We start from the raw sequence: 19,703 nt of genomic DNA, 5'->3' as shown, positions 1-19,703 counted from the left end.
TGGTCATGATGCTCTCATGACCTTGCCAACGACCACCTGCTGTTAAACTTTTATCATAAAGGCCGGGCATATTTTTGGAAAACTCTCTGATGAACATGGAGTTCCTCCTGTCTTCTGAAGTTGAGGGCTTATCCCTAAATTAAACCTTTCCCTCTTGTCTCCAACCCATCAGCAGTTCTGTGGGTTCTTTCACGTGTGGCCCCCTACTTGTCTCTGCCTTTCCTGCCACCCTGTAGCCTACACTGCCCCACCTCTCACCTGGGCTGGTCTCTCTTTTCTACTCTTTCTCTTGGAACTGGCTGGCCAGCTATGGCGGTGGGTGGCCCGAAAGCTTCGTGGCATGGATTGTCCAACTTTCAAGGGTAATCAGAATTTAAAAATATACGAGAGAGACAGGACTCCCAAACCCTAAAATATTTATTACATGCCTTACACGAAAGTCTGCGGATGCCTGTCCTAGATGATCCATTCTCCTTTGGAAGTCTGAAAAGTCTTTTAAAACACAGGGGCGCCTGGGTGGCTCAGCTGGTTGACCGTCCGACTCTATTTTGGCTCCGGTCATGATCTCACGGTTCTGGGATCAAGTCCCGCGCCGGGCTCTGCACTGACAGCGTGGGGCCTACTTGGGATTCTCCCTCCCTCTCTCTGCCCCTCACGATAAATAAACTTAAATAGAATACAGGTCTTATTTTGCCCCCTCTCTGCTTCGACAGCCTCCTTTTTGACTCAGAACAAAATCCAGACTCTACCGTGGCCTACGGTTCAACACCAAACTCCTGGCTGGGGTAAGTCATCCAACTTGAGCCTCAGTTTAACCGCGCTGGAAAATGGGAATCCCGCTGACAAAAAGTGCGGAGAAGAGTGTGTGGAACGCAGCCGCAGCTGTTAAGACTAGTTACTCTTTAAATGAGCGTGGGGTTCAAGAAGAAGAAGAAGCCGGATTCGACACAGATGAAGATGGCAAGTGACGCCAGCACAACTTGGCACACGCTCAAATTCTTGACACACAGATGATAAAAACCCGCATTCACCTGACGCCATTGCTTAGGTGGGCTCTTTCGAACATTTATTAAAAAAGCAAAATGTATGTTCATCTCAAATAGAACAGTTAAAAATGGTAAAGCAATACAAACACCTTGTTACTAGCAGCCTCCAGTTGTTAGAATTTCCCGCCCTGCTCTTCAGTCCGTGCCGGGCAAGCCCCTCTTTCCAGAGCCTGCGGCTGCCTACGCCTCCCTCATCATAGTGCAGGTCAAACCCAAGTTTATAAAATTAACAGTTTAAGGTTAAATAAGCTTAAATAAGGGCGTTAAATACAAGACACTTCATCAAAGCTTCTGTACAAAGAGAAACAAATTTGGCATTGTACACACGTGATTCTGCGGGCTCCCCGCGGACGGGAGGTTCTAGAACGTAAGCAGGCGTACTCTTCTTCAGCAGAGCAGTAACTAAACACAGTGAACTAAGAGTTGAAGGGACCGCTCACTGAGCCATACACAAGGCATGTGTAGCTTTGTGTGTGTGTGTGTGTGTGTGTGTGTGTGTGGTTTTTCTTAAATCAGAACACTGTTAATATTCAGGCACCGTTTGCTCCTGCAAATAAATAAGTCTCTAAATCGACTGCATACAAACTAGTGTTAAAGACGTCAGTGCTTTTTAAATTTCCCCCACGCGGCTTCTCCCTACTATTTACTATGCCTCTTTCTTATTGCTATGATAATGTGGCTGAGAAATAAAACTACTGTACATCCAAAAAAATAGAGCACCTTTAACATTAAAGTATACGTCTGATTATTTGTCTCCGGGTTTATTTTACAATACTAAAGCCCAAACTGCGGTCGATCTGCTTTGGACATCTCTACCAGGTCACCTGATCCAGAGCAGGTCGAGCCCCCCTTCTCCTCCCTGTTGAGGTACGGCCCGCGCCACAGCACCCGCGCCGTGGAGCCCGACGGCAAAGAGGTCCGGGACCGACGCCAGCGGCTACATTCATCTCGACACCGGGGGGGGCGGGGGGGGGGGTTACATTCATCTTCACGCGGCCTCGCTCTCCTCTCTGCTGTCACGCGAGGCGGCTTCGGCTTCCAGGTACGAGTCGCCTCCCCGCCCGGCGGGGTGGATGGTGCCGGGCGGGGTGGAACAGCAAAAACAAAAAGGAAAACCAAAAAAACCCAAAACACATCTACGGTCGGCTGCAAGCACGCTGAAAGACCACGCGTTGGCGAGTTCCCGGGGCTTCGTGGCGTTTCCCGGGGGCGCCCCCCCACCCCCACCCCCCGGCGGGCCAGGGCCGGGTTAAGACTTCTTGTCGATGGTGTTGAAGAACCACTCTGTGAATTTCCGCAGCTGCGCGGTGGCCGTCTGGGACTCCTCTTGCAGCCTCAGGTTGTCTCGGCGCAGGTGCTGCACTTCCGCTTGCAGGACCGCCTTGTCCTGCTTCTCCTGCGAAGAGGGCACAAGGGCGGCGTCACGCACGCGCCCGACGAACCCCGCTTCCTGAGCTGCGCTGCATGAACGCTGCCGCCCCCCCCCCCGCGCAAGCCCAGCGCTGACGTCGCCGTTGGGCCTCTATCTCCAGTTCCTCTCATCACTGATAGAAGATTCTAGAATGTGGCTGGCGTTTCTTCTCTCCCCTACCACTTGTCATGTATGTTGATGATTCTAAATCCAAGTCTCGCCCTTACTTCCTCTCTGTGATCTGGAAACCCACCCTTCCTCAACCCCTGCTCCCATGGCCACACCCTGTACCTTGCTGTTACCCATAAACCACACAGCTTCCTGGATGTTTCGTCCTCCCACGTCCTGACCACCACCTCTTGTCCGTCTGGAATAATCTCTCTAGATTATTATAATCTCTCTTACCTTATTCTCACTGTCCCCTGCAGTGATAGTATGTCTCCTTACCCAGCTTACACTCTAGGTCCCTCAGATTAATCCCATACTCTACACACCCCAGGGGCTCTGTCTCTCTCCTTGTCCTGACTTCCTGTCTCAACTCTCAAAACTGGTTACGTTCCACTCTCCAACTGTCCTACACCTGCAGCTGGAGGTAGGGTGACGTCCCGGCTTGCTTGGGACATTTCTGGTTCTAACTCTGAAAGTTCTGGGCCCCGAAACCTCTCCACCCCAGGCAAACTGGACAGCTGGTCATCCAAGCTGGAAAGAAGCACCCAACAAATACTGCATAAGCTTTAATTAAGGCTGCGAATTCAAATGTATCTTCAGCCTTGTTTGGCAATCCTATCATATGTGAATTTACTGACTATTCTAGGCCTTACCCTCTGCCCTTACACCTCTCCTACTCCTTCCCACCACTACTCACTCTCAGCTCATGACTGGAAAAAGAGAAACCAATAGAGGGCAACTCTTACGTGTGTGAATGTATGTTCGCACATGTGTGAGTGCACACTTGCACGCACTCTACTCTGGTCACTCTGTATGAACCGTCCCGACCCCGAATCAAGACCAGCCTCAGCTTTGTGCACAAGATCAGGGCATGACCCTCCCGCGTTTCTGCATACTGTGACTTCCTTCCCAACTAGATCCCTCCATCAACACTGACACCAGCTGTAATCTCTCCCTTCTTCAACAAACAAAATGGTAACGAAACCCTTCCCGTGACACCTCCCCCAGCCCCACCTTCACCCCTCTGCTACCGCACCCTGTTCCATTTCCGTGGACAGCACGATGGTTACCTAGGCCAGTGCTGACGACACAAGAGTTCAGCAGACGTTTGACGGGAATGAATTAGTTAACTTCTTTTGAGGCCTGACCATGCACACGTTGACGTGTAGGGCAGAAGTTGTGAGGTTCATGTAGCTGACTCGGGGGGAATACAATAGCTTGGGGGAGAACAGGCTTTCCAGGAGCGACTGCCTCCTTTTAGGTCAGCCCATAAATAGTTGGTACAAATGATAACTCACTGAACTACAAAATACTAGGCTCTGAAGACTGGGCATCCAGAGGGCTCCCCCTCATTTGGTCCCCTTTATTGCAATTCTTGCCTCCTCTTACAGTGATATACATGAGCTGGAGGCCAGAAAACAGAATTAGACCTCAGGAGTCTCTGTTTTCTACTGTTTTCTACTTTGACTGGGGCAGTTATCTTTCCCGAGGGTCTCCATTTTTATTTCTACTGGCTAGAAGGGGTTGATTATGCAAGACAAGAGTTTTGATTATGGATTCCGATGGATCCCTTTACCTTCCGAAGGTCAGTCTGCAGTTGTCGAAGAATCAATTCCAGCTGATTGACTTTACCGGTCAGTGTTGATGGAGACCGCTCCCTAGGGAAGAAGGATAGAACCAGAAAGACTCAAGGGCACTGAAGTTAAGATGTTGCATTCAGTGTTCTTGTTGGTAAAGTTTTCACTCAAAAAATTATTTCATGTGCTTAGAGCCCAATGAGGAAATACATAAAATTATGTCACATTTGGAAAGTGAACATATCGCTGCTTTGGTGGAAAATTCCTTCTGGGTCTCTGTTGATTTTAAAAAGGGATTCAGAATCTCTGTGGGCATAGATGTTAGTTAAAAAAAAAAATAAAGTCAAAAGATAAATTATCTAAATCAGTTTAGCCAACTGAGACTAGGTAGACCAGAGTGAAGTCCTGGGAACCAAACACAGATTCGATTTCTCCAATTGGTTTTTCTCTGTCAAGAAAATATCATGAACCAAGATGAATGGGCGAGTTAACGGTAACACAAGTTCGTATGAAAGTTCGAATTAGGTAAAGAATATATATATTCTGTGGGTGATAAACTTGTCAAGAATATAGGGAAAGAGATGGTTCAGTCACGTCAGTGGAAGAAGGCACGAGGCCAGGGTTCTGGGGGGGAAACGTGCCCTTGGCAGGTCCCCAAGTACAGCCCGGCAGAGGGAGACTGGTCAGCAAGGTAGGAGCTGCCCACAGGGCAGAGCAGTTAATGCAACCAAGAGCCAGCCACCCAGCAGCAGAGGGAGCCCAGTCAGCCCTACTCAGTCCCGTATCTGGATCCTGAGGGACCAGGGGAACACAGAGCAGAAATGGTCTCCTGGGGTTTTGCTGAACCCCTGATACTCGTGGGCCCGGGGAGCAGAGGGGGAGGGTCCACAGGGGCTCACATACCCAGTTGCGTCCATGAAATCTTTGCTGCTGCCTGGGTCTACACATAAAGCCGGTTCCTGTGCGCCTTCCAGGTCCTGCCCGTGTTGCATATCTGTCAGGGTGCAGAAGGATGCCACTCTCTGGTCTGAGAAGGAGACACACGTACACACACACACACACACACACACACACACACACACACAGAAGTTTAGTATAGCTGCAAGGCGATGTTTCTTTGTGGACATGAATTTAGTCACTAACCTACCTACCCCACCCCCCTGCCCCCCAATCAGTTACTGCCCTGTTTCAAAAAACAAAAAAACAAAGAAAAACAAACTCAGGCAAGCTGCTGACAATCAGAAAGCATCAGGATTGGCTGTCCTTGGGGGCTGTATGGCATGCGCACATCACAGCCATGGGGACAATTAGCAGATCCTCGATTTGCTAGAGCCAATTTGCTTTCCTCCTTCCACATTCCAAGAAATGCCAAAGCTGCCAGCTGTGCGCATGGAATAACGGCGTCCTCGTCGCGTGATGACCTGGCTGATTAACAGAACCCAGGAGACGGACCTCTCCTCAAGCTGTCGCCCCGACCAGGGGAGAATGAGACACAGCAGCAGCCAGGACCCACGTCCCCTGGGCGTGCCAACCCTCCGAGCTCAGATAACCATGCAGACGTGCAGACACGTGAAAAATAAAGAGACGGTTACAAAACATCAAGAGCCCGCGGCGAGCCCGGGACAATCACCTAGATAGGACGTGTGGTGACAGAGCAGCCCAAGTTCTTCGTCTGAGTCAAGACCTGAAATAAGATTTAGAATTTCCTATGAACAGTGGTATCTCTAGGCGCCTGACTAGAAGCCCACGTATGACTCAAATACAGCCTGTGCGTGCGTGTATGCGTGCGTCCTTGTGCCGAACGGGGAGTTGTGCCCTTGACTGCCAACAATATGCGAGGCAAACAACGTGGTTCAACATTTCGCGTGCGAAGGTCCTGACTGGACGCACGCTGTCGTGTACAATGACGAGAAGTGGGGTGCCTCACACGTGCAAATCTAACAGTAAGAAGCTGTGGCCATTTGGGGTTTGCTTAAATGACCCACTCTGCAAACATAAAATAGTGGCGGTGAGGGAGATTAGCTGCCTAATCTTTCTAGAAACCATCAGGGGAAGACACGAGGGGCACAGGGTTTCCAGCAGCCGAAACAAAGGTCAGCGTGACCACTCTGCCTTTTCTCGGCATGGGGCCATTTCTATTCTTGGCACCCCTAACCTCACGTGCGATGTTTCCAGAGCTAGGCGGGAAAGGGGACGTCCTATTCTTTGGAAGGGGCACCAGAACTAGCCCAGCTCTGGGGGCTGAACGCTGACCCAAGAGCATCGGTCCAGAAATGCTGAATGCCACGCATAAAACAGTCCCACATTTGAACAAGGTGGAGGTGAGAAGCGGGAATCCATCTAATTATTCACTTCCTGCATTCCCCGGTGTCTCTTTTCTCGGTGCCTGAGCCCACATATGCATCTACAGTTGGAATCTGAGGGATACAGCAGGTGTATTAGTGCTGTGGTGTCTTTTTCGTATGCTTTGATTAATGGCTGAGAAATTGCATTCGGGTCCGTGTCAGGGGTGCTCTGTTCTTAATTTATCCCACCCTGTCTCCCTCCGGCTGCCGGACGAGTCTCCTAATGAGGCTACCTGCCTGTCTGGTCTATGGAGGGTCCTGCACTTCCTGTTAATTAGAAAGGATGGTGGAGGCTGCCAGGGCAGGAAGGAAAGCGAGCTGGATCGCCACGGGCACTGTGCTGGAAGCACCCACCAGGGGCCCGGGCCTCCTGGAAGTGGTGCTGAGGACACAGAGTTCTCTGGCCACGCATCCCGCTTTCCCACATCGGATTTCCCAACGCCTGCGGTAGGTACGCAGGTGTCCTTCGACAAACGTTTCTGTAAAGCTTTCAGATTGTCCTCCACGCTTCAGATCTACAAGACGAATCTTCTGTAACTAGGAGTTCCTGGGAGACCGTCATGTTCCCAGTTTGGTACTGACTGGTAGGGTTTATGCACATGATGAAATAATGTGTAATTTAATTAAGACTAACAGCACAATCTGGGTATTGCCTACTTCTGCACGTGGCAGGGTGCAGGCAGCAGAGGTGGGGGCAGGAATGATGGGGCGTACTGGCCGGGGGTGAGCAGCTCCACGGGCGGGGTGGGGAGGGTCCGGGCTGCCACGATGTCCAAGATAACCCTCTGTTCTGTGACGATACCAAATAAGGGAACACCTCACACTTAAAAAAAAAAAAAAATCAAGGGCAGATATATTTTGATTCTACAGTACAATTACTGACAAAAAAGGGATGTCAAAACAGATAAAGGATGTATTTCTATTACTCTTTAGAAGAGTTCCACGGACTCATCCGCATTTTATACAACCCAGTGATAATTCGGTCAGTTTCCATCTTTCTTAATATATTTGAGTCTGATGGTCACTCCGAAGTATCTGGATGAAAATGTCTTAGCTTGCTTCCTCTATTTTTACCTTAATTGATAAAATATCCACATATTTGACAGAGACAGGACTTGCTGCTGGCAGTCATTCAAACATTCCTTGGGGAGAAATAAGGTCCTACTGGTCAGGAGGCAAGAAGCCAAAAAGGGAGTTTTGCCAGCAATGTAGTTTCACAAAGAGGATTTCATTGTGGATCTGAAAAGCTGGTAGGTTGAAATCCAAACAGAATGCTGCTTGATTAAGTCCAGACACTGAACTAACTCTGTAAAATACTTAACCATAGTGACAGTTTCCAGTGGAAGCTTTATTCTCCACAGCTTCTTTCTGTGATGATGAATATTCAGTAACCAAGTAATTACTGACATTGAACCAAATGGCACAGACCAGACCATAAGAAGACAGGCGCGGGAGCATGAACTTCATGTAAATGGTTAGCACAGCAGATACAGTCAGCTCAACCTACATACACAGCCTGTTTCTCCTTTTCCTTCCTGTTCGCTGTGCAAGAACATCTGGCTAAGGGGGGTTGGGGGACACTGGGCACGGCTTCCACATGGAACAGTCCATCCCTTTAAATCATCTTTGAAAAACCTTATTAAAGTGTAGTTTCTTGTTAGTGCACTTGGCACGAAAAAAGAGGATGAACAAACAGTCAGCAAGATATCCCACATCCATCTAGAGCTGAGATGGCAAAACAGTTGCCCGTGAATAACTCCCGTGACCCAGACAGGCTGCCTGCAGCAGCACCGAGGGAACGGCAAGCCCAAGCCCGCATCAGGGAGGGAGGGAGTGATCTGATCCGCTGATCGATTAGTCATGTCTGCTGAGGGCATGAACTAGAAGAAGGGTATATGCACGAGACACAGAGCACACAGGACATGCAAGTATGAGGCTCAGTTCGACTAAACCGGTTTCCACAAACAATGCTCTTCTAACACGTCTCTGCGGTAGCTACGAATTACAGAAAAGCTGGGGCTCTGTAGCTATATGCAGGAAATTAAAGGCACTGTCCTCGTAGAAGCTGACTTAACCAGCAACCAGGAAAGGAAAAAAAAAAAAAAAAAGGTTACACTGCACTTTTAATAAATACTCTGGTCTAGGCCTTTTGCAGCCTGTTCACGAATGCTGAAAGATCACGGTCTGGAGCCTACCTTTGAGTAATGAACAAAGCAAAGTGTGGGAATTCTTCTCCATTTCAGATACAACTATTATTATTGGCCTGAAACAGTTCCTTACTTTCTAGATCACTTAAGTCTATTTACTAATATTACATTAACTTTACGTTTTTCATCCAAGTAGTAGTCCTGTTTCTTTTCCATTTTTTTAAACCAATTATGTTACCTCGGGAGTTATGCAGTATGCCACATTTTGTTTATGCCTGTGCTCCCCCCCTTTCTCATAGTGTTCAACTATCAGTAACTTAAGCTATTTTATCAAGTTTTAAGCCGCAGCATCAGAACTGAAACAGTTCTCATTATAAAAATTTGTTCTTATTCTCTTTAAAAACCAAGGGCATATGGAACATAATATATTAAAAACATAAACTTGTATTTTTTTGGGAAATACATTCACGTGGAATATTTCATTCTGATAGCGGGGCCTGATAAATGAGCTGTGTCCCGCATACAGACACTCACACGCACACAACCGTGGGCCCATGGAAAGGAAGATGGGCCCATGGAAAGGAACAGCAAAAGGCTGGCATCCAGAGGGGAGTAAAGTCTGGCCTGTTGATGGCGTGTGACTCTGAAATCCAGAGTCTCCTGTCATTCGTTGGTAATTTCACCTTTTAAAGCCTGTTTTCATTTAAAACGTTATCCATTCAACAAACGCTCGAGAAGACGCAAACTGACGACTCCTGCTATTTGGGTAAATGAGATCTATTTTAAATTCTAGCACTCTTGAAGAGACTCCCCTTCCGCTGCGTCCCTGCTGGACCCACCGCCAGCTCTTCTGGGTTTGCTCGCTTGCCCACACGTGAGGGGGGTGAGATCTCGTCTCTATTACTTCGCGCACCCACGCCCCACATTATTCCAGCTAATGAAGGAATGATGCCCGCAAGGGCAGTAAGTGACGATCTTACCGTATCACCTAGAGCAGAAATTTCACTCGCGAATTCTGATGTGCAAAACATATGTCACATCCCCATCCCCGACAAACACAAGGGCAACACACACACTCCAACAAACTTGCACTGTGACTGCGCCCGTTTTTGGAACTTGACTGTGGCAGGAGGGCTGAATGGGGGGGCACGGGCTCACTGCACCTGACCTCACAGGCCTATGAAGGAGATGCCAAATTCTCTGACAGTTGGTCTTAGGGGTAGACTTTGGTGATCTATTTCTAGTAGGCGAGTTCTCAGCAATTAGATTTCTGGTCAAATGGTGGGTCCACTTTTTGGCTCAAGCTACATTCTGTCCTATTGTCTGCACACGAAGGCGGATCATTTTATAATCTTTGTCATGATGGCGGCTTTGAGTATTCTTCCTCGCTTCCTGGATCGGTGGCCTCAGTTTTCACCTTCCGAAGGTATGAGCTGGTAGCTCATTATCAGTTTAAATTTACATGTGTGGTTGAACATTTTTCAAATACTGATTATTTATTTTGTAATTCCACTTTTGTGGACTGTGCGTCCATATGCCTTGACCGTTTGTTTATCAGGGATTTGGTGTTTTTTGCCGGCTAGGCCCCTCCATGCACTTGGGATAGTCCGGTTTTACCCATCACGTTTACTACAAATCCCCCCTCCCCCATATTCCCCTGTTTATCTGAATGTTCTCTTTCAAGTTCATAAAAATCTTAATGTTTCAATTCTTTTACCTGGCCATATTATATTTTGTCTATTCTCTCATTATCAGTAATTAAAGCATTTGCTTGTTTCTAAAGTGGTCATCTTTACTGTTTCTAGAATTGGCTCTTCTAAATCCTGAACCCAAGTAGTATATATAAATTCCTTTCCCATTTAACTCTAAATTATATTCAGAGTTTTGGTCTGAGCTCTTCCTCTGTCTCCAAAAGGCCTTATTTCTATTTTTTTTTTAAATCACTACTATGCTAATTATTATTGATTTACAGCAGACTTTTTTTGTGTGTGGAATATTTTTCATCTATTTCCAACTGGGTGCAATTAAGCTCTTTAAGATAACCTTTAAATACCTGAATTGAAATTGTACTAAATCCACAAATTAACCGAGGAAACTAATTGATTCATCATCCTTACCGTAAGCTTCCTATCCATTCTTATCCTTACACACAGTAGGACTTTTCGGTTATTGAAGTGTCCTTTGCTTTCTTGGATTGTAACTCTAATGATGGCTTAATTTCCAAAGAATGTAGAATTTGATCTTACAGATATATCGAAAGTGCCCTCCGTTACTGTTCCGGTGCAAGAGTGTCTGGTCCAGCTACAGACACATGAGTGAAGTCACCCTTAATGCTCCAGTTCTGATCAAGCTCCAGCTGAAGACGGCTGCATGAGCTGAAACCACAGGGAGAAGAACCACTGGCTGAACTAACTAGAAGTCACTGGACATAATAAACCATTATGTCCAGCCATAAATTTGGGGGTGATTTTTATGCAGAAATAGATCACTGAAAAAATTAACGATGCTTTGAAACAAGGCTTATAAAATATGAAATATATTTTAAAGTATGTTACCTGGTCACTTTGTTTTATAATCTTGGATAATTTCATTTTTAAAATTTGATTTATATATATTTTTTAGCTCAAGTAGAATTAACATACAGTGTTATATTAGTTTCAGGTATACAATATAATGGTTCAACAATTCTTTCCATTTCTCAGAGCTCATCACGATAACTGTGCTCTTAATCAGAATAATTTATATTTCATATATTTTTTAGATATAGAAGCATATGTAAATATATGTTTTCACCTGCAAAATTTATTCCTTTTTCTTTGCATTGCTCATATAAATGTCAAGTACTTTGCTCCCTAATTAAAGGACACAGTCTCAAAGCATGATCTGGTTTAGTTTCTGGACTGAAGGTACCTGCTTTTTATAAACAGTCCTCCATTAAGTATCATGTCACTCTTTGGAATAAAGGAGATATTCTTTGTTAGGTTTTAAAGGTAGCTCTCAAATCTTAATTTTTATTAGAAATAGGTCTTAATTCTATTAGATAAGCTCTTTTGGGGAAATTGGTATGATAACTTGTAATTATTTCAGCCACTATAACTTTTTATAATTAAAAGTTTGTCTTTTATTAAACCAGCTCAACTCTTGCCAATAACAATGAATAATCTCTTCAATCTCCTACTGAGTTTCATCTAAGCTTGACATCACTATTAATGACTGAGATTGTCTTTTGATTTTCTTTTCTTGCGTGTTATCAGGAAAGAATCCTATTATGCAATTATTAGGCTGCTTCTGAATTTCAAGGAAAATTTATACAGGGATATCATTATTCCTTGAAGCTTTGAAAACAATTAACTCTAAACGTTATTAGTTTCAGGTGACATTTGGGATTTGATATTCTTAGATAACTTTTCAGTGCCCTCTATATTTGGGCCTTTTATGGTTTCTTAGGCTCCCTCCCCCGTTTTCTTGCAAGAAATACCCAATTATCTTATTTATCAAATTTCTTCCTATATAACCCTGGCATTCATTAATAATTTTTCTATTTCTCTTATGTATTGGTGAATACTAATTTCTCTTCCCAGTTCTAGAAAGTACAGAGTTCATTTGTACTTTCCATTTTTTGATCAAATTTATGTTGCTTTATCAATATTCAAAGAAAATTAATCACTGACTTTACTTATAAATTGCACTGAAAATTCATTTGCCAGTTTACTAAAAAATCTATTTGATTTCGTTCTTTGTTTGCTTTCACAGCTTTTGTAGAATCTTTTTGTTTTTCATTTTTTTATTTTTCATTTTATTTTTTTTAACGTTTATTTATTTTTGAGACAGAGAGAGACAGAGCATGAACGGGGGAGGGGCAGAGAGAGGGAGACACAGAATCTGAAACAGGCTCCAGGCTCTGAGCTGTCAGCACAGAGCCCGACTCGGGGCTTGAACTCACGGACCGCGAGATCGTGACCTGAGCCGAAGTCGGCCGCTTAACCGACTGAGCCACCCAGGCGCCCCTGTAGAATCTTTTTGAAGCACAGTTAGGTCGGTTAATTTTCATGTGTTTCCCCCCCCCCCACCCCCCCCATTTAAACAAATGTTTCTGAAAACAGTGCATTTTTGTTTAAGGACTGTTCTCTGGCTGCAGTCCAAAGATTTTAATAGGTAGTATCTTTGTATCATCACTCACTAAAAAAAGGAAAAAAAAAATGGCCTCATATTCCTGAATTCTTCCTAGAATAATTATTATGAATTACATCAAGAGTCTAACAAATGCTTAGAATTTTTTGTGTGTGTTTTGCTTCTCAGTTTTCTTATTTAATTCTATTTTCATTACCTTGTAGTCAGAAAGGTGGTCTGGAAACACTCCTCATCGTTGGAGATGCCCCACTCATAGTCACAGGGTATACGTTATGTTCTCTGTACGAACAGAGTGTCAATATATTTCAGCAACGATGATCGGGACAGATATTTTGGTGCCTCTGCTCTACTGTTGCATGACATAGTAAAAGATCTAAGTTCTTACACTCCTGTGTCCAGTGTCAAGTTTAGCTCGTCAGCAAAGTCCAACACATCACAAGTTTGGAAGATAAAACAGGTAGATCGCTGGGAGAGAGGCGTCTCTGCTTGCACGAATCACATGGGTGGATTCTATCAGGGTCATGGTATTAAATAGGCAGACACATGGGGCGCCTGGGTGGCGCAGTCGGTTAAGCGTCCGACTTCAGCCAGGTCACGATCTCGCGGTCGGTGAGTTCGAGCCCCGCGTCAGGCTCTGGGCTGATGGCTCAGAGCCTGGAGCCTGTTTCCGATTCTGTGTCTCCCTCTCTCTCTGCCCCTCCCCCGTTCATGCTCTGTCTCTCTCTGTCCCAAAAATAAAAATAAAACTTTGAAAAAAAAATTTTAAAAATAAATAGGCAGACACATTCCATTTTTTTTTTTTTAAAGCCCATTTTGAGATGTGTTGACTGCTCACGTCCATGGACGGGCACAGCATTATTCCAGAGCATTCTGAGCTCAGTAAGGCATGTTGAACTGCCTTTATTAGTTTGTAGCAATTAAACAGATGCATAGGGGGTTTTCTGGACTATCTTTATCATGTGTAGTCTAGCTCAGAAAGGGCTCTGGGAACTGGTGCAAGAAAGATCGAGTAACAGGCAGGGCAAGTGGGTTATCTCGGTGAAGACGTTTCTCTTTAAAGTGCTGAGGTGATGGATGACACCCACTCGCCACCGTGCCAGCGTTGTCAGAGTGGCACTGACACGAGACGATCTGATTAGCAAATGTCTGGAGCTGCAAATTCCCAGCTGACTTCTCCTAAGCTGCCTGTGGTCTCAAGGCGGCGTGCTGTGGTCCGCCGCCCTGCAGAGTAGCACCAAGAACTCCTCTAATTTTGATTCGTAAGCATTTGGAAACTTCAGAAAGGTCAGACGACCGAAGTCCGCTCCCCTGGCAGGCAGAACCCCACATTCGTCCTGTTTGGCTCTGATGCCAATGCACGCGAGGTGTTGGCTCTCTGGGGTTTCCACATCATGCTTTTTCTCTTTTGTCTGTGGGCGCCAACGCCCACCTAGACCCTAACTTCGGCTCACAACCACTCTCTGATGAACAGACCTGAACTGCTGAAGGGGGGGGGGGGGGCTTAAGACTGTCAGAAGCCTTACGTGTTCATTTTCTGGTCAAGAAGACTGAATGCAGCCCAATGCAAATATTTAATCAGGTACTTCTGAGGATTACCGCCGAACATTCGGTGTCGGCCCGTAGTGTGGTATTGTGGTAGTTAAGGGACTTGTCCAAAGGCCCACAGCCCAGCAGCTGAGCTGTGACTGTGACCAGAGTCCCTGGGTGGACACCTTCGTCACTGCTGCACGTGCCATTTTGGTTTCTGCACTTCCCGCTCTTAGCCCCTCTCCTTCAAAGATCTGTTTCAGAACAGTGCTTTTATTCTTGAGGAGGTGGAAGGGAACCAAGCAAAGATACAAACGGGGGGTGGCGAGTAGATACGCAGATAGGCTGATAGATATTTTACATCCGAAAAATGAGCATAAAATGCAAAAGGGTCTTCAGAGGTCAAAAACGATGCCACGAGTAGGTAAATAGCTCAAGTATCCTGTGCGTTGGGTACCTATCTTCTGGTACTAGCTTTTCTCATTCAGTTATCTCGCCATGTGCTTGATAAATAAAGATAAGATACATAAAACAAGCAGCCTTCCCTTGAGAAACTCATCACCTAGTAAGAAGCTACAGACAAGTGAATAAAGCAGAATTCAGCGCGGTAAGTACCGTGCAAATATTTACGCAGCCGAGAATAACGCAGCGGACAGAATAGATGTTCTCATATTCTCCCGGGGGCAGCAAGACAGCACAGCGTGCAAAGAACGGGCCAGAGAAAATGCTGCTACCTGCTGCCTGGGCTGCTCTGGACGGAGGTAAAGACAGCGCTCCTGCCCCTTGGGGCTAGGTCGCATCTAGGTCAGCGTTGGAAGCACAGGAAGTAACTGGGCCGAGGGCCTGGGGTTCTATAACCAACTTCGGGTAATGTCAGGGAATGAAGGCTGCATCGCGGAGCAGACGGGCACTCTGAGGTTTCCACATGGAATTGAGTACTTTGCAAGGCAGTGAACCCAAGACCCTCACTCCTATTAAGGGAGCAGTCAGAGCCTGTTCAATTTGCAGAAACTTCCTAACAGGGTTTCTCTCTGCTTATCTACTGGAGCTAAATGCCCCTGGTGTCTGAATTAGCCTCCACGTAGCCTTCCCCCTCCCCCTGTCGCCGCCGGAACTTAGGACCAGAGACACCGATCCCGATCATCTAGAACAGATCCCTCGGCAGGGCCAGCTTGTGCAGAGTGAGGGGCAGGGCAAGCAGCAACCCCCACCTCAGGCAGCACGCTGACCTGGAAGCACACCAGTCGCTTCTGGGAAAGGAACGTGCTTTTGTGTCCCGAAGCCTGGACGTGCGGTGGGGGTAGAGACCAAGCAGGTGAGTGGACGGGGAGAGGGAGAGAAGAGATGGGCTGCTCAGGCGGCTGCAGACTCCCCTGACCCCCTCCCCTCCGTGGGGGTGGCCGCACGTGGCCCTCCGCCGGGATTCGCAGACAGGCCCCGCCTCCCCGGTCACTTCTACCAGTCACCCCAGGGGCAGGGGTCGTTGTAGAAGGGCAGCGCCAGCAAATGGCACAGGTCACAATCCCGGGTCATGGGAACAGTTTCAACTTCGAAAACCCCCGTGGGCGTGGCGGCTGGAAAGGCCCTGAGAGATAGGCGTGTCCGCTGTGTCAGGGACACGCTGTTGGAGGAGGAAGACGGGCGGGGCTGGGGCCCGGCACACGGCGTGTACACCAAGCCGCCAGACTCCTCAAGCTGTGCCCATCCCACCGAGCCAGGCAGCCGCGGCCTCTGGAGGCCCTTCCTCTCCATCTCCCCTCGTGACGCTCGCAGGGAAAAATCTGGGTCCTACAGATTCACCCCCACATTTCAGGTAGGAAGACAGGTCAGAGAGGGGAAGTGACTCGTCCCAGATCAGGGCTGGCACCTGATCTGGATTGTGGGTTTGGGATCCTTTGTCCGGTGCTCATGTCACGAAATGGCACGGTCTCCCTGACGAAACGCCCTTAGTCACAGCTCAAGCCTTCCCCTGCGCGTTTTCATCCACAAAGATGTGCAAAGCATCCAAAACGTTAACCCAGACCAATCCGAAAAGCAGACGCGTTCCCTATGTTGCCGCCCCAGGCCCTGGAGGCCCTGAGTCTTTTTACCTTCAAATGCCCGTGCAGCGTCCACGAGGTGGGACCAATCTAAACCCGTGGCCGTGTCCGGGAGGGGCATCAGGCCAGGATCTGCGCACTTGGACTTATCCGATAAGGACCCATCGGAGAACCAGAACTCATCTAAACGGGAACAAAACCAGAGCGTCAGTCGGATGGCAGTGCAGGGCCTGGGCGGCCCCTCCAAGGGGCCAGGGAACTTCTTCCAACAGACCTCCGGCCCCCAGGACAAAAGGAGACAGTGTGGTGCCGTCGCCCCCAAAACACAGAGCTGGAGAAACGGAGGTCTGCAGGAAAGCCATGACCTACAGGCTCACTTAGAGGTCGGCCAGCAACGCCCCGGGGTGGGAGGGTTTTAGAATGGATCGATTCTGATGGTACAGGATCGGACTCTCGTGGTTTTCTTCCAGGGCAGGGCTTTCCCCGAGGACATCCATCCGAGTCTGTCTGTCTGCAGTACGATTCCTGCTTTCTTCAGGGGTTACTTCCCCCTTTCGAGTGTTGCAAGCTTCTACTGTAAACAAGGTTCGGCACACTCTCTCTCTAGCCTGACTGATGGCTTAAGAAGCTTCCTGAAGAACACGGTTATGTAAGCTGAGCACCGCAAGTTCAAGATGCCCCAAATATCAGCTGGTTATAAAAAGGCAGGAAGACGAACCTTGTCTTCATTGTTCACAGGCAAGGAAGAGAAGGGACAGTACAGTCTCTTTCAGCCTACACACAAAAATGGGACTGGGGCTGCTCTGCTGACTTAATGAGGTGGCTTGATCCCCGGCAAAACCAGAAACCCCTTGCCGTCCAGCATCGGTTTGCCTTCCTTTGTACACATGGACCTTTTAGGTTTCTTTTTCTTTTCCACCTGTCATCACGGGACTTGAAGTGTTTATGTCATGGAAAATACTAGTTGTTAGAACTCACTACGCATCTGAGGACAAATTTTTTTTCTTTTTTGAGAGAGAGAGAGAGAGAGAGAGACAGCCTGAGTGGGGGAGGGGCGGAGAGATGGGGAGAGAGAGAGAGAGAGACAGAGAGAATCCCAAGCAGGCTACCTGTGCTATTCGCGTGGGAGCCTGATGCAGGGCTCGAACTCACAAACCCTGAGATCACGACCTGAGCTGACATCAAGAGTCAGGCACTTGACTGACTGAGCCACCCCGGCAACCCTGAGGACAGATTTTTCAAAGGCTTCAACCGGACTTTCTTGGACATGTCGTTTCTGAACCTGCCCCAAACGTTGCATGCAGCTGCTTGTGAACACATCTGCCTAATGAGACCAATCAAAATAATGACCACCTGGTTGTCTGAGCCTGCAATTAAGTTAAGTAAGGGGCATAATTAACCCAATGCACCTGTAATTTTTGTTCCCACACCCTTTGGGGTAGCTGTGAAATGCTGGCATCTGGACAGAGAGAGAGCACGGTGGTGTTTGACCTTGAAGGGCACTCACGGTCCTTCTGCCCTCTTGACGCCTTCACATGACCTCTCAGCCCACCCCCACCCGGGGCAGGGTGGCCAATCAAACCCCTCTATTTTCAGCACTACCACGTTTAGCCGCGGGGATATTCCAACGACCCGGTCCCAGCCTCCACCGCGAAGGGAGCCCAGTTGCGGAGCGCTCACAGCTCCCTCCTCTCCTGACCTGGTTCTCGGGAACCCAGGAAGACAGAGGTGGGCAGAGGCTGGGCTGAAGGCCCCTCGCAGACCTCAGGCCTTTTAGGGTTAAGGTTCAACCCCTGAGGCAGAAAGGTAAGGAAGCCCCTGGATTTTCCATCACTTGTCAATCACTTTGTCTCTCAAACACATTGGCTCCTTTGCTTAAAGCAGGCTTTCCGAAGCCAAGTGTGGAGGAATTATTTGACTCGGTGGCAATTACTTTTGTCGCTGATTCGCATGGGACCAGAGTTCTTCAGGAATGAGGTTAAGAGTGTGGCAGCGCGGGGAAGGGTGCACCAGGCAGGCTGGAACCTGTGTGCCCCGGGGCGCTCTCCCTCCAACCCCCGCCTCTCCTTCCCTCTTGGGAGAGGAAACACCAGGGACTGGAAAATGATTCAGGTAAGTGAACATTTCAACAGAAAGTACACTCTGATAGTCGTGTTTTACTAACAAATGCCAACTTGAGGATTTTCTCTGCCTTTATAGAGAAACAATCCTTCCCCTGAGCTTCTGGCCCTGGAAAGCCCAGAATCAGGCCCCATGCACGCTGCGTGTGCAGTCACCCTTCTTCCCTGCCGGCTCCAGGCAATAGCATCCTTCCTGGCTCTGACAGGAGCCACGTGAAGAGAGAGGCAGAATGCAGGCTGGTTGGGGCACTAGGCGAATGTCCCTGTACCCCCTGCCCCGCCCCACCACTTGTCCCTCCAGCATTTCTGAGCTCAAAAAGCTACCTTCCCCGGACACCCACGGAACACTGACCATGGGGGGACCTGACAGTCTTGGGTCAAAGATGAATGCTTTGACTATTCCTGAGTGCCCTAAGATTCCACAATATGTGGCCATCTGTAATTAAGCCAAGGCACAAATCTGAATCCTGGTGGCCAGGAAACCAAAGCTGAGAGTGAGGGAGGGAGGGAGGGAGGGAGGGAGGGAGGGACGGAGGGAGTGAGGGGGCCCAGCAGTACTGGTCCACCTGCTCTGTAGGTGTGCTCGCTGCCCTGGACACAAGTCATGCAGAAGCCGCATGCCAAGCCCATGAGGACTCCAGGATCTGGGAATGTCTCGGGGCATAAGTTTCACAACCAGAGGCAAGCCTCGGGCGTGCTCACTTCCTCCAACTTTTATGGAGATGCAGGGGGCAAAAGGAGGGAAATGGGATTTGTGAGATTTCTTTTTTATTACAAACTAGTATTCCCTCTTCCCCAGGTGTGAATGAAACTTTTGTGTTTATTTGACACCATAGGGCTGGCAAAGACGGTCAGTGGATTAGGAAGGCTTCTTTCCCCCAGGATTTACTTGGAGCCTAGTTAGCCATGTATCTATGACGTGTCATCATTTCTCAGCACGCAGGAAGGTCCCAGGGTCACCGACACTCACCTTAAACAGAGTAAGAGCGTCTAAATTCTCCGAGTTCTCAAAATGAAAAGCACCTCAATTTCTTTTCAATTGCTTGGAAGATCATATAGTTGGCAAAACATAAATTTTATTTATTTATTTTTTTGGTCTGAGATTCCGAATCACCAAAAATCCTTTAGAACGTCCTTGCTGGATGTGAGGTTATCACTACTGCCATCACCTAGATGATGCTTACCCAGCATC

General features: G+C 47.8%; 1 protein-coding gene across 6 annotated transcripts in view; it reads right to left on the bottom strand.

The window, feature by feature from the left end:
• Window positions 1-1,044: 1,044 nt before the first annotated feature.
• The window catches only part of SIPA1L2 (signal induced proliferation associated 1 like 2), a 224,760-nt gene continuing 206,101 nt past the window's right edge, over window positions 1,045-19,703 (bottom strand). For 3 of the 6 annotated variants that reach the window (XM_045437350.1, XM_045437352.1, XM_045437351.1), the window contains exons 19-23: window positions 16,443-16,574; window positions 5,833-5,886; window positions 5,106-5,229; window positions 4,202-4,283; window positions 1,045-2,442 (exon numbers count right to left, since the gene is read on the bottom strand). In XM_045437350.1, coding sequence (XP_045293306.1) covers window positions 2,296-2,442; window positions 4,202-4,283; window positions 5,106-5,229; window positions 5,833-5,886; window positions 16,443-16,574 — 539 coding nt within the window. In that variant the 3' untranslated portion in view covers window positions 1,045-2,295. The remainder of the gene's footprint in view (window positions 2,443-4,201; window positions 4,284-5,105; window positions 5,230-5,832; window positions 5,887-16,442; window positions 16,575-19,703) is intronic. The other 3 variants (XM_045437353.1, XM_045437354.1, XM_045437355.1) reach the window with 3 other exon arrangements.

The sequence above is a fragment of the Leopardus geoffroyi genome, chromosome D2 (assembly GCF_018350155.1).
Source record: "Leopardus geoffroyi isolate Oge1 chromosome D2, O.geoffroyi_Oge1_pat1.0, whole genome shotgun sequence".
Taxonomy (NCBI): domain Eukaryota; kingdom Metazoa; phylum Chordata; class Mammalia; order Carnivora; family Felidae; genus Leopardus; species Leopardus geoffroyi.
The sequence above is the reverse complement of the archived record's forward strand: the minus strand, read 5'-3'. Positions and strand labels throughout refer to the sequence as shown.